Below are 14,231 nucleotides of genomic sequence, written 5' to 3'. Positions count from 1 at the left end.
ATCCCCTTGGCCCCCGTCTCCTGCTACTGTACAAAAAAGCCATCAGCTGGTGATGATGTCAGCTTCTTGCCGTCAGACCTCCAGTTCCATCCATCCCAGACGGGCTTCTGTGTTCCCCTTAACAGTGCTAGACAGGCAATGGTTTAAATCCCCAACACTGCCTCTTATTGGCTGTGTGACTTTAGGTCAGTTATTTAAAAGCTCCCTGAGCCTCAGTTTCTTGTCTTTTTTTTTTTTTTTTTTTTAAAGAGCTTAAATTTTTTTTTTCACAAACACTTAAACAGCACTTACTGTGTGCCTGTCATTATGTTGTAAGTGCTTTAAGAATATTTAACATGTTTAATCATCCAGATAACCAGATGACCCCTTGAGGGTAGGTACTGTTATCCTCTCCGTTTTGTAGGTTAAAAAAACCTGAAGCACAGAGAGTTTAAGTAACTTCCCCAAGGTCACACAGCTGGGGAGTAGCAGAACTGAATCCAGGCAGTTTGGCCTCAGAGGCCCTATTCCTTAATTACTCTGCCATGCTGCTGATCCTGGCCTGTAAAATAAGCTTAAGAATAGCCCTTTCCTTGCTTTGTTTACAATTTTTTAGTCTTCAATTACTTGAACATCACTTGTATCTTAGAGCATTTCTGCAGTGCACAGCATGGTACCTGAAACATAGTCTGTGAATTAATGTACCTAATTAAGTCACTTTTCCATTCTTCCATTTCTTCATCAACTACCTTAGACCCCACGAGGATATGGGTGCCCAGTTGAGGTCTGGGTTCTGCCTTAGCCCTGCCCATTTTGTTTTCTGTTTTGTTTTGTTTTGTTTTGTTTTGTTTTGTTTTGTTTCTTTTTTACTGGAACAATGTCCTAGGGAGCCCACTCTTTCATTTTGGGTTCCTCATCAATGGAGTAGCGATAATTATAACCTGGCCAGCATCCTCCCTAGGGTCATTGCAAGGATCAATGAAGTGTTTTGTACATGCAGGTGCTCTGTAAAACACACAGCCTCCTGTTAACCCAGGGGCTTAATTTAACACGCCGCCCAGCTGTTTGGACTGTGCACTTTTGAAGTGCTGATGGCTGTGTTAGTAGACGGTTAGACAAATGGCAGTTTTTCCCTGGAAATCCTGATGGCCCAGGTGAAAAGGAAGTGGCAAATGTATTGTGTGTTCACCTCTGCATGGGGGAGCTTTTCCCCTGGGCAGTATTGACACTCAAGCAATGGGCAGAGCTGAAGCCCAGCTTCTGGGCCACCACCTGGTCCCTGTGCTAAATTGATTCCCCCCAGAGCTGTCAACTTAAACTTGCTGTGTGTGGTGTGCGGGGAACTACTCAGTTCTTCTTTCCATTCGGTGTAAGCACGCCAGTCACAATAGTTGTAGCCAATGTTTGGTTTTAGAGTAAATCTGATGTATAGTATTGGCAAAATAAGTTGTGTTGGAGGAGGGGAAGAATTACAACTTATATTGAGAAAAGTACATTGTTTTCTCCTCTTAACACATGTTACTCCTCCCCCCCCCCCCCACTCCCCAAGCATTCCAGAATTAGATACAACTGTTTGGTTACTGAATTACACCAACCAACCTTGGAAAGTACATTCCCCCCCCAACCCCCCCACCCCAGAGCGTTGTGGAATCCTCTGTGTTCATCTCTACAACTTGGTTTTGTTTTTAGAATCTGAAAACTTACTTTGCATTTTTTTGCTGAACATCTACTATGATGTATTTGTATACATATGTATACGCACAGACATATGTCGACATCCTCAGACATGTAAGGCAGCGTCAGATTTCTTCCCTGCCCTCAGTGTTACCTTTCATGTTCATGATACTTTTTTGAGGGGGACAGGCAAGGGAGGAGGACTCAAAGCTGATCATCTATCTCTTTAGACCATCGGTTCTTTGGTTGATTCTGATTTGCATCAGAATTTGCATTTGTCAGTTCAGTGATTTAGGTGAGCCTAAGTATTTCCTGAAAAAGATGATTTCAGACAATGCTAACTTATTTCATTTCCCATGTCCCCACCCTGGGTACCTCCCTTTGCGCCTGGGCTCAGGATGCTGAAGGGATGGCAGGATGGGTCCTTTACACAGTGTTAAGGTTATGCTGGAGCTGTGGGCGGGGGGGGGGGGGGGCGGGGGGGGGCGGGGTGTGGGGGAAGGGGGGGTTGCGGTGAGACAGGGTCAGATTGCAGGGCCTACAACTTTGACGCAGAGTTTCCTGGTGCAAATTGCCAGCTGGAAGGCATTACTTACCAGTGCAGAAACCTCAAATGAGGGCAGGCCATTTACTTGACTGTTTTCTGGGTAACTTGAATCCTTGAACTAAGGTAGTCTTTCTATTTTTACTTCCTTAAATTATCCTGGCATGGATATATTTGCTATTTCCAAGTTCTTTTTCGGTAACGGATTGTCTGCGTATGTAGTGAAACCCGAAGAGTGGTTGTTTCTTGGTTCCATTTTCTGATGTCTTTGGGGTGACATAAGTCCTAGAAGGCATTAGTTCCCGGCAAGAAAGCTGGGTTTGCTTTAGAAACAAAATACTGACTGCCCTCTGCTCTCCGTGTTGTTGCTTCTTGTAAGAAATTGAGGCTTGGGTTTGTTGCTATGTATTTGGTGCCTCTTTAGTGATGTGTGGACCAGCTTTTCCCACATGGTTAAGAGCACAAATTTTTATTTTGTCTTCAGCACTATTGTGCTTTAAGCTTGCTACTCTAGAAAATGCCCAGGAGCATATCCCTCCCCCTCAAGATCACTTGCTCCATTCCATAAATACAGTGGAAGAGCTTGGTTGGTTCTTAACTGGCCTTCCAGGGCTCTCATTGCTGGCTCTTTCCATGTGTTTGGATTTCCTGCAGCTTCTGCTTTGAAGGCAGTAGAGGCCTCAGCAATGGCTTCATAGGCTCAGACTCTAATCAGGGCAGAAAACCTCACAGCATCTTTCCCCAAGACCAAGTTCATTCACTTGATAATTATTTTAGCTCTGAGGATGTTTGAGATTGAAGTTTCTGGGCAGTTTATTTCCTTCTTCATACTCTGCTATGGTAAATGAAGGTAACTCATACTAGTTCAGATACTTGTAGGCCTGGAAGGAACTGAGAGATCTTCTGATCCAGTTCTCAGACGTTGTGTTGTGGTACCCTTTCTTCCCATTGCATTGAACCAGAAACCTGGCAAGATGACTGAGAAAATCAGAGCTGTGAGTGGTAGGGTGGGTGTCAGTCAGTTTCTTTCTTTCTTTCTTTCTTTCTTTCTTTCTTTCTTTCTTTCTTCCTTCCTTCCTTCCGTCCGTTCTTTCTTTCTTTCTTTCTTTCTTTCTTTCTTTCTTTCTTTCTTTCTTTCTTTCAGAAGTGTTATTTATTTACTTAGTGCATGAGAGCGAGTATGAGTGGGGGAGGGATAGAGAGGGAGACAGAGAATCCCAAGCGGGCTCCACGCTGTCAGCACAGAGCTGGAAGCGGGGCTCAAACTCACAAACTGTGAGATCATGACCTGAGCTGAGATCAAGAGTGGGACACTTGAGTAACTGAGCCCCCCCAGGCACCCCTGGGTGTCTGTTCTGATCAAAGCCAGCTCATCCATGTGTGAGGAGCCCAAGAACTGGGAGTAAGTGGTTTCTAGCCAGTATAACGCAGGAAGGCCATGGAGTAAAGCCAGAATAAGCCCTTGGCTGTCAGAGGTTGTGGGGAGGGAACTCACCAGCAAAGGGAACTTTTTTGGGGTGATAGAAATGTTTATATCATGGCTGTGATATGGTTACAAGACTCTGTGTATCTGCTGAAACTCACCAGGTTGTACCCTAAAAATTGGTGAATTTTAGTAAGTGGTCTCCTAAAGCATGTTTAGGATTTTTTATAGGGGAGGGGAGGTGATACCTTCTCTGTTGTTAATTCAGTGTAATTCTATAAAATGACTCTTTGAAAAATATAAAAAGAAAAGAAAAAACCAGATTCACTTAAATCCTGGTCGAGTCTATTTCTCCACTTGGCAGCTTTACCATCACTTTGTACTCGTCACTGCTGTTAGTTATACCAAGGGTTGGTAGAGGTCCAGGTAGTAAATATTTTAGGCCTTGTGGGCCGTTCGGTCTCAGTCACACCACTTAGTTCTGTCACTGTAGCGTGAAAGCAGCCGGAGGCAGCATGTAAGTGAAAGACTGGCTGTGTTCCTATAAAACTTGACTTACAAAAGCCGGCAATGGGCTGAATCTGGTCCGTGAGCTGTGTTGGCTAACCTGTGAGTTGACGCTTTTGTTCCTTTTGGAGAAACTCCACAAAAGGGGCATTTTTCTACATTCTCACCAGAAGGACAAATGTCCTAGGAAAGTGGGAGTCTAGGGAAGTTTGGAAGAGGACAGACCCTCCAGGGCTTAGCCATGAGACGCTCCCGGACTTGGATCTGTGAAGGGTAGGGTGATTTGGAGGGTGGAATTTTGGAGGGTGAATTAGGAGGAAGAATTGTGGAGGAAGAGAGGACTGAGTGTGGCAGCCCGTTTCTAGATTACCATAGAAACCTAGGCGGGAGAGTTTAGCTGCGACAGTGACATGGGATGGAGGGGACCTTTTGAAGGGATATTATAAAACTTAATATAAGAAATAGACATTTCCAAAGGAAAAGTTAAAGATTAAAACATTGAAAAAAATCGGAAGGCAAATTGTGATTCTTCGTTAACAGGGAATGTGATACCGTTTCAAGTGATTCTCATTAGATCTGATCATCATTGCTTAGAGACGTCAAGTCTACCGTTTTTTTATTTAATTAATCAATTATTTTCATGTAAAAAAAATTTTCAGTTTACTTATTTTAGAGAGAGATGGGTGTGGGGAGGAAATAAGCAGGGGAGGGGCAGGGCAAGAGGGAGACACAGAAGCAGGCTCCAGGCTCTGAGCAGTCAGCATAGAGCCCGATGGCAGGGCTCGAATCCATGAACCATGAGAACATGACCTGACCCAAAGTTGGACACTCAACTGACTGAGTCACCCAGGCACCCCTGCTTATTTATTTTTTAATGTTTGTTTATTTTAGAGAGAGAGAGAGACAGAGTGCGATCAGGAGAGGGGCAGAGAGAGAGGGAGACGCAGAATCTGAAGCAGGTTCCAGGCTCTGAGCTGTCAGCGCAGAGCCCAATGCAGGGCTTGAACCCACGGACCACGAGATCACCACCTGAGTGGAAGGATGCTTAACCATCTGAGCCACCCAGGTGCCCCAACACTGGTTGTAGTTTTGATTCTTTAGGGAAGGCCAGTCAGTCAAGGGCCTGTCCAACCAGGCAAAAAGAATTCCTCAATCCTTTAAAATTATAGAGCTGAAAGTCAGCACACCCCTGTGTTTCAAACGTGGTGTTACTGTCTAAACTCAGATTGCTATATTTAAACCAGTTTTATCAGCTACTTTTAAAATTAAGGCCTGCAGACTTCAACAAAACAAGGGTGACAAAAGAAAGTCATTCCAAAGGGATATACTTGGATGGCTCACTTCCTAAAAGGGCACTTGGAAGTCCCACCAGTACACCATGCTTCTGAATTTTGGCATGCTCTGATTAGGTTTGCTTCATTAATTGTATTATGCCCATCGAGAAGCCAACCGTATTGAGTTTTTTTAAATCCTTAGCAAAGGGCCATGTTTGGGAGACATTATGACATATTGGATCAGGAGGGTCAGCAAGTTGGGAAGGCAGAGGAGCTTTGATGTCAGGTCTTTACTGTTTAATGTTTTTAAAAGTGTTGAGAATTCTAAGAATATTTTAATTAGGTATAAACGTATCACCCAAGTCTGGTTTCCTTTCCTCTGGTTCAGGTCGTGGAGAACTGACCTCTTCCTAAGCCCTCATCTCCTTCATAGTGGAAGGCCTTGCATGTTAATTCAATGAATGAAATTGAATTTGTGTGATCTGTAATTGATTCTCCTGGTTGAGGAACCTAGTGTACCCGATTCTGTTTGGATCATCTGTCACTTGTGGCCCTTAAAAGTCCTGACTGAGACACGAGCTTATAACTTTAGTTGAACCAATTTCTGAATCAAACAAAACAAAACCCTCTGGCTAAAACATGCTTCAGTGATCAAAAGTACTGCATGTAAAATGCTGTAAGACCACTCTGTATTTGTGGAATTACAGTTTTTGCTGACTTGAGCATAGGCCAAAAGCATAGCCACTGAACAGTCCTTCCAGTGGGCCGCGTGTACAGAAAGAGGGTGATGTAGCCCATGATCTGATTTTAGTCTCCTACAGAAAATAGGAAGAGAATAGCTCTACATTTTTTGTGATGGAGCATTTCCTCTACCTTCTTAGTCTTCCTATACACAGGCCTTGCCACCTTTTAGAGAGATTAATTAAGAAAAAATAATTCTTAGTATGGGACAATGATTCTTTATCCTTAAGGTAGAAATGACCTTCTTTAATCCTGAAACATTGAGACTTGAAGCAAATCCCTGTAGATACCACAGTCCGTAGTTTCCTTATCTTTAGTTACTCACCTCCACGGGAAAATAAAATCAGGCGGCTTGTACGTTGGTGTGACATTAATATTTTTGTGAAGTTCTTTGTCCTTCTTCACGCATTCACTTACTTATTTCACAAATATTGTCAAGTGCCAGCAATGTTCTAGATGCTGGGGGCCAAACAATGAGCAAAAGGAAACCTCTGCTTTCATGGGGCTTATGTTCCGATGTCCATCAGAAAACACTTTTAGGTGGAATCGATGATTATGGCAGGCTCCCGTCTTTGGGAATACCTTCCAGGGGAGATGATAATGTGGGCTGTTGAGATCTCATCTCCAATTTACAGTGTTCCCGAGGGGGTGCTACCTACGCCTTTGGGGTTTCTCTGTCTCTCTGGCAACTTTTATTCTGAACACTTAGGAAAGTGAGGACCTGAATAAATCACATCTTTGTATTTAACAATATTTATAGAGTATTTATTGTGTGCTTCATGGTGTTCTAAGCCCATTTATAAATATTAACGTTTCATTTTCGTTACAGATCCGTGCAGTAGGCAGTGCTTTTATCCCTGTCTTACAGGGGACTGAGTAACTTGCTCCTGTGGCAAGAAGTGGGACTCGTATTGGTGCTCAGGCTCTTAACCATGGCCCTGTCTCGGTCTACATCTAGGGCGAGAGGTTTCTTTTTTTCCTTTTCACGTGTGGGATTTCTTTGAACGTTTGAGTGTTTACTGCCAGACCTGGTGACAGCAGAGGGACGCTGGGCCTCTCCTTCCTTCTCCTTCTTGGTTCTTCCACATCGAGTTATGTGCTTAATTTGTGTAACTGGAATGTCTTTGATCTAATTTTATTTAATTACGTGTTTGTTTCGGTGCTGCTAGACATTCTGTAAGTTCCTCGAAGCAAGGAACTGGCAAACAGGTACGTGCGACAAATAGATTAAAGTGGATCTTGCAAATTGTAAAACGATTAGACCAGTTTACTTGAGTTGGGGATTTTCCCCTCCTCTGTGGGGCCGTGTCATATTTCATTTAGCTGTTTGCGAATGTTTGTATTCTGATCAGTGGGATAACTGAAGAATAGGCCATAACATGTTGGAATAATAAAGCCGGGGACAATATTATTTAAAATCTAGCATATTCAGGGGCACCTGGGTGGCTCATTCGGTTAAGTGTCCAGCTTTGTCTCAGGTCATGATCTTGTGGTTTGTGAAGTCGAGCCCCGCGTCGGGCTCTGTGCTGACAACTGGGAGCCTGGATCCTGTTTCGGATTCTGTGTCTCTTTCTCTCTCTGCTCCTCCCCTGCTCATACTCTGTCTCTCTCTCAAAAACAAATTAACATTAATTTTTTTTTTTAATCTAGCCTATTCAACATATGTGTTCCTTGAAAAGAAGTCTTTATGCCACTATAGAAACTGTTTTTAGGTAGTTGGCAACATGCTATTCCTTCTTGATAATTCTTCTACATGTCGGGGATCTTTGGATTATTTGAGGTCAGGTCCCGTATATTCCCTCAGAATCCTCAAGGACACTCTGGCTCCCTTTTCAGGGAAATGTTCTGTATTCTGCATCCTTCAAGTTCTCAGTCTCTGATCATACATGCAGCGTTTGTCCTACAAGGAGCCCACATGGGCCCTTCCATCTCCGCTTTCTCTGTGTCCAAAATATTTCCTCAGGCTCTAAAGCTACTTCTGAAATCCTGTTTCTTCAGTGAAACTTTTCAGTTAATTAAAAGAGAAATCTGGCTTCACCTTTATATCAACTTTATTATTCAGGGATAAAGTTTAACCATCTATGATACATGGCTTCTTCACTTTAATTTTAATGGACGCATTTATTCTGTGCATGGAAACTGACACGAGTCTCTGTTTTATGCTTATATTTTAAGCAGTGGACTTGCTTGGCACAGTAAACATGAATTTCAGTTCTGCTGGTCCTTGGTCATTTGTTTTGCTTAAGAAAGAGTTTATGATCGCTTCTCGGCCTTTTGGCTAAAATTAAGTGAAGAAAGAGTTTATGACCTGTGGATGAATATGAAATAAAACGCTGTTAAATTTGTGTGGGTTTTGTTGGGGCTGCCGTAGAAAAGTACCAGAGACCGGGTAATGAAACGACAGAAATGTATTCACTCGCAGCTCTAGAGCCTGAAGTCTGAGATAACGGCGTTGGCAGGGTTGACTTCTTTTGCAGCCGTGCTCCTTGACTTTCTTCCCCCTGTGTCTTCACTAGGCCTTCCCTCCATGTGTGTCTTCTCTATAAGGACACCAGTCATACTGGATAAAGGCCCATCCTGATGATCTCATTTTGACATAATCACATCTTTAAAGCTTTTCTCCAAATACACTCACTTTCTGAGTGCTCAGGGTTAGGACCTCAACGTATAATTTTGGTGCAACACAATTCAGCCATAACGAAGTTTAAATGTATAACATGGTTGTCCTAAACTTTGATGATCATTAAAACAAAAATTGCCTTTAAATTTTAAAAATAGGCGAAAGGAGAGGACATCCTGAAGGAGAGGAGATTGTAGGATATTGGTTGTGATCTGGCTTCGAACTGGCTAAGTGATTTAGGGTGAAATTCATAGTAGTTAAGACTTTTGTTCGTACTTTCCAACTGTTTGGATTCAATGACAGTACCTTCTAAGTACCTCTAAGATGTTGTGATTCTCTCTTAATAACTGTTTGCAATTACAGTAAAACTTTGGTTGGCGAGCATAATTTGTTCCACAAACATGATTGTAATCCAAAGCACTTGTATATCAAAGCGAATTTCAAGAACCATTGGTTCAGTTGTGATCATGTGATGTTTGGAATCACGTACAACTTGTATTGCAAGACATCGCTGGCTTTTCAAATTAAAATTTATTAGAAATGTTTGCTCACTGGGGCGCTGGGGTGGCTCAGTTGGTTAGGCGTCTGACTTCGGCTCAGGTCACGATCTCACGGTTTGTGAGTTCGAGCCCCGCATCGGGCTCTGTGCTGACAGCTCAGAGCCTGGAGCCTACTTTGGATTCTGTCTCCTTCTCTCTCTGCCCCTCCCCACACGTGCTCTGTTTCTCTGTCTCTCAAAAATAAATAAATGTAAAAAAAAAAAAAAAAAGTTTGCTCATCTTGCCGAACACTTGCAAAACATGTTACTCGCAATCCAGCGTGTTACTGTAGACCCTACTGCTTATTTAGGAAGATGCTTGGAGAGGAATTTTTATAACTCCGTGTTTCCTGGGTGGAATGTTGAAGAGCAGAGCTTGTGTCAAATGGGCCTTGATTTGAATTCCAGGCCTTTCCTTCTATAGCAAAGCTGAAGAAAATGACTACAGAAATCCTTCTCTTGGCATCTTACCAGCCGTGTGGCTGTGGACGGGTTTTGTAGCTCCCTTGTGCCCTAAAGTTAGTCATCTATAAATTGGGAATAGAGGTGTTAGGAGGCTCTCCTTAGCTCTTGGCCCTTGTCGCTGTTGTTTACTGCAGATAGATACTGCCCATCTGCAGGTGGCCCTGGGTGGCAGGGTGCTGGGATGCAGCCCAGGGGCAGGGGGGCACATCGGTCTCCATACCTGCTGACTTGCATGGGCTCCACTGCCTGTCTGACTCACGTGTCACAATGGCCACTTGTGGCTCAAGGCCGTCGAAGTGGAGCTGGGTTTGTTTATGTCACTGTCCCTAACCTCGCTTGCTGTGTGATGGAGCCCCTTGGCTAGATGGGTGGCACTTGAGGGAAGATGGGCGGGTTCCAGCTGGTTACCAGAAGATAATTTTTTCTTACCTCCTCTTCCTGTATTTGATAGTCCCAAATGGTTCTAAGAACATCGGTCTTCTTTTCATGTCTTACCAGGAGGCAAATGGTGAAAGTTTACGGGGCAGAGGTATCATTTAGCCTAGCACGTCGGCTTTTAAGATCCATAGATGACGTTAGTGTTGCCAAAAGCAAGTGCTGCGCCTTGTGTCTACTTTTCCTAGTCCAGAGTACCCACGTGGCAGAACTTTGGTGAGGGGTCAATGAAATAAAGAGTGTGTGTGTGCACGCGTGCACGTGTCTGTGTGTGTGTGTGTGTGTGTGTGTGTGTGTGTGTGTGTATTTGAGGGTGACCGAGCACAGCAGTGTGCCTTCCACATATTTTATTCTAGTTAACTTGAATTTTCACCCTTTGTGTTGGGATTGATTTATATAAGCCTCATTGTTGGAAACACTAAGGGTGGCTTTTATTATTAGGCTTGAATAGAACAATTGATTCAGTATAAGATTTTATTCCAGTAAAACCCCTGAAACAAGTTGACCAGAAAGTTCTCTATACAAGAATAAAGAAACCCAAGTTTTGTGAGGCTTACCTATTTTAGTCATTATGTAAGAGCATTGGGGCGCCTGGGTGGCTCAGTCATTTGAGCATTCGGTTTCTTGATTTCAGCTCAGGTGTTTATCCCACACTTGTGAGATCGAGTTGAGCTCTGTGCTCGGCATGGAGCCTGCTTGGGATTCTCTCTCCCCATCCCAAGCACACACCCTATCTGTCTCTATCTCTCTCTCAAAAAACAAAACAAAACAAAACAAACAAACAAAACATTAAAATACAATTCTGTTGACAGTACTATTTGACCTGGAAAAATTCCCGTAAGCTACCCCTTTTAGTTAACATTACCTTTCTCTGGTGCCACTGCTGGTATTTTCTCCTTTGGATTCTGTATTCATGAGAACTTTTTCAGTCGCAAGGCGCAGAAACCCAACACAAACAAGCTTAAGCTAGAAAGGGGATTTAGTTCAGTTTAAGTGAAAAATTGTAGGGGTAGAATTACCTTTAAGCAGGGTTACATCCAGGGGCATATAGCATATTATTGGAGCATTTTCTTCTTCTCAAATGGATGTATTTTCAGGAAACTGATCAGAAAAAAGCCAGCATCCCCAAAGTTATATCCTTATGACTTCCAGCTGGAAAGGAAGAACTTCTCTCTTCCTGTGTCCATATATCAAGTATCAAGGAAGATTTTGATTGGTTTTGCTTGGTCATCCTTGAACCTGTAACTGGCTGGTGGGTAGAATGTTGTGGCCAACCGCTGTGGCAAAGCATCTTGACTGGCATGTCTGTGGGATCACATGGGCTGGGAGACAGATGGACAGTCTCCAAAGGAAGACTGCTTAATAAATATCTAGTCCACATAACTCGCATTTCCAAGTCAGCAAGGGTTTAGTGTTTATTCTTTTAGTTGAGAGGGAAGGGGAAGGTAACCGTCGTAAAATTGTGTCGAATCCATTTGAAAATTTAAGCTGCACGTTGCAAATCTGTTTGAGATGAGAAGATGAGGACACACCTGAAAAGTGTCCCTCGGGTGGGGTATACATTGTGTAGACAGTCAGATAGTTGGGGCATAACTGGCGATTCCTGAAGTTCATTTAAACGTGGGCCGTTTTTTGAGTAAAGGAAACAAAATGGCAATAATGGACTTCTGCCTTCTTTTGGTAGGGCTAGATGATTGCCTGCAGCAGTATGTTCACAAGTTCGAACGGGAGAAGATAAACGGAGAGCAGCTGCTGCAGATTTCCCATCAGGATCTTGAAGAGCTGGGGGTCACGCGAATTGGACACCAGGAACTCGTGTTGGAGGCTGTCGACCTTCTCTGTGCACTGGTTGGTTCAAGAGATCTGTGCCATGATGACGTTCTTCAGAACCTTATTGTCTTAAGTCTTCAATGTTTGTGACTTAGAATCATTTTCTTATTTATTTGTTTAGACAGTGAGAGAGAGCACGAGTGCACTTGAGAGGGGGAGGGGCAGAAAGAAGGAGGGAGAGAGAGAGAGAGAGAGAGAATCCTGAGCAGGCTTTGCACTTCGAGCACAGATCCTGATGCTGGGCTCAAACGCGCAAACCACGAGATTGTGCCCTGAGCCGGAACCAAGAGTCAGATGCTTAACCTCCTGAGCCACCCAGGCGCCTCCATTTTCTTAATGATCCATTGAAATGAAACGTGAGCTGAAGATAACCTAAAAAGGAAGAAAAGAAATCATTTTCTAGATAAAGAGGTGGCAAACTGTGGCCTACACGTTAAATCTAGCCCACCGTGTTTGTAAATAAAGTTTTATTGGCACACAGCCATGACCGTTCATTTATTTGTGGTCTGTGGCTGCTTTCATGCTTTCAGGGGGCCGTGTGGCCCCCGCAAGTCCAATATATTTCTTGTCTTGCCCTTTAAGAAGAAATCCGCCTGTCACAGAAACTGAGTTTGCCTTTTACAGAAAAAAATCTGTTAGTTTTCTTATCTTCTGTGGAGAATAAAACACTGGAGATAATCCCGAATGAAAATGTCATATTCTAAGCTGAAGTGAGAGACAGGTTCTGATTTCATGTGTGTTTTTGGTACTATCAACAGCTTTTTTATGTTTCACAGGTATTTGTGATCTTTAAATAACTGATGTGTTTGCTCGTCGTAGTCAGCCTGCGGAGTGGTAACTAGAAGGGAAAAAATGTGAACTTTGGTACCCTTTGCAGATGATTGAGCTTTGATTTGCACGTTGAGTGAGTTAAACCCTGCCAGGTTCTGACTCTTGCACTACACCCGTGGCCGCCCGAGCAGCTGTTTTAGGTGTGGGATGACAACACCTGTGAGGACATTGTGTGTCCACACTGGTTGCCACACGGTGGGGATCCACGTGTGTCCGTTAGGATGCCGTGTGAAGGATGCAGCGCCCCGAACCGTCAGGATTTGGACCCAGGCCGCAGCATTCAGTCTGGGTTAAGTAATGCTGTGAACCTGAGCCAGGGGTATATACAATGACATCACTGAGAACGGTGGGGAAGAATGTTCCCGATTATTCTGCCATTGCTGGTCTGCGTTCCGTTGATTATGTAACTCTTACTGCGCTGTGCATGTTCTTCTTAAAATGGACAGAGCTTTGTCTCCCGCTCTGAGATGCGCTGCTCTTGTTTACAAAACTAACGGGGAAATTATTTGTGGTTGATAAATGAGCTGCCACCGGGGAGACGCTGTGGCCAAGTGGTGTGAGTGTTGGCCTGGAAGGCAGGCGTTTTGCATTCTGATCCTGCCCCTGCGACACACTCCTCGCTCTGCGACCTCCAGGGAAACGGTGGTGTCTGTTTTCCCCATCTGTACAGTAACACTCCCTAGATGCGGCTGCACACTAACGTGTGTTTTGGACGGCCCAGAAGAGGTCTTAGAGTCTTGTTTGTTCTTAAAGCTGCATTTTTTTTTTTTTTTTTTTTTTTTTTTTTAATACAGGGCAGCTTGTTTGAGTTTACTTTTGTTACGCTTTCTGGGAAGATCACTTTTCCATCTTTTCTGCTAAATGGATTTGTCTCTTTCAACTTGAAGGAAGGGGTTTGAGGACAGGCAAATTACTTTGCAGTCCACAATAGGAGAGGTAAGGAGGAAGGGTCTGTTAGAGGCACACGGTGCACAGCAAGCCGGATAATAAACCTAACAGCTGCCTCTCTTTGCTTTTGCCCCTTCCCTACCTCTTAAAATATTGGATAAAATGAACAAAGCTGGACAAATGCCAGAACCTAAAGCTGCATTTTATCTCCTACAATTTCCTTCTAATTTCCTTTGTAGACAAAGTTTGACCTCAGACTCATTCTGGACATGCCTTCTGCAGCAGAGTGCTGGTGAATGCATTTGACAGGAGGGTGATAGGAGAGTTCTCAAATGAGGGTGCCTTTTCCGGTTTGGGGAGGGTTTTAGAGAGCTTTATTAAAATAGCTTTTCATCTTGCTGTAATTTCCCCTTTAAATGTTCTTATTGTAATGCATATATTAATTATACTATCTATTTAATCCATTTATACTGTATAGATCT

General features: G+C 43.5%; 1 protein-coding gene across 4 annotated transcripts in view; it reads left to right on the top strand.

Moving 5' to 3' along the window:
* CNKSR3 (CNKSR family member 3) overlaps positions 1 to 14,231 on the top strand; it is an 83,702-nt gene that overhangs the window by 40,596 nt on the left and 28,875 nt on the right. For 3 of the 4 annotated variants that reach the window (XM_042987355.1, XM_042987358.1, XM_042987356.1), the window contains exon 2: positions 11,885 to 12,048. In XM_042987355.1, the coding sequence (XP_042843289.1) occupies positions 11,885 to 12,048 (164 nt within the window). Of the gene's footprint in view, positions 1 to 10,008; positions 10,295 to 11,884; positions 12,049 to 14,231 lie in introns of those variants that run through there. The other variant, XM_042987357.1, reaches the window with a different exon arrangement.

This window comes from Panthera tigris, chromosome B2 (assembly GCF_018350195.1).
Source record: "Panthera tigris isolate Pti1 chromosome B2, P.tigris_Pti1_mat1.1, whole genome shotgun sequence".
Classification (NCBI taxonomy): Eukaryota; Metazoa; Chordata; class Mammalia; order Carnivora; family Felidae; genus Panthera; species Panthera tigris.
The sequence above is the reverse complement of the archived record's forward strand: the minus strand, read 5'-3'. Positions and strand labels throughout refer to the sequence as shown.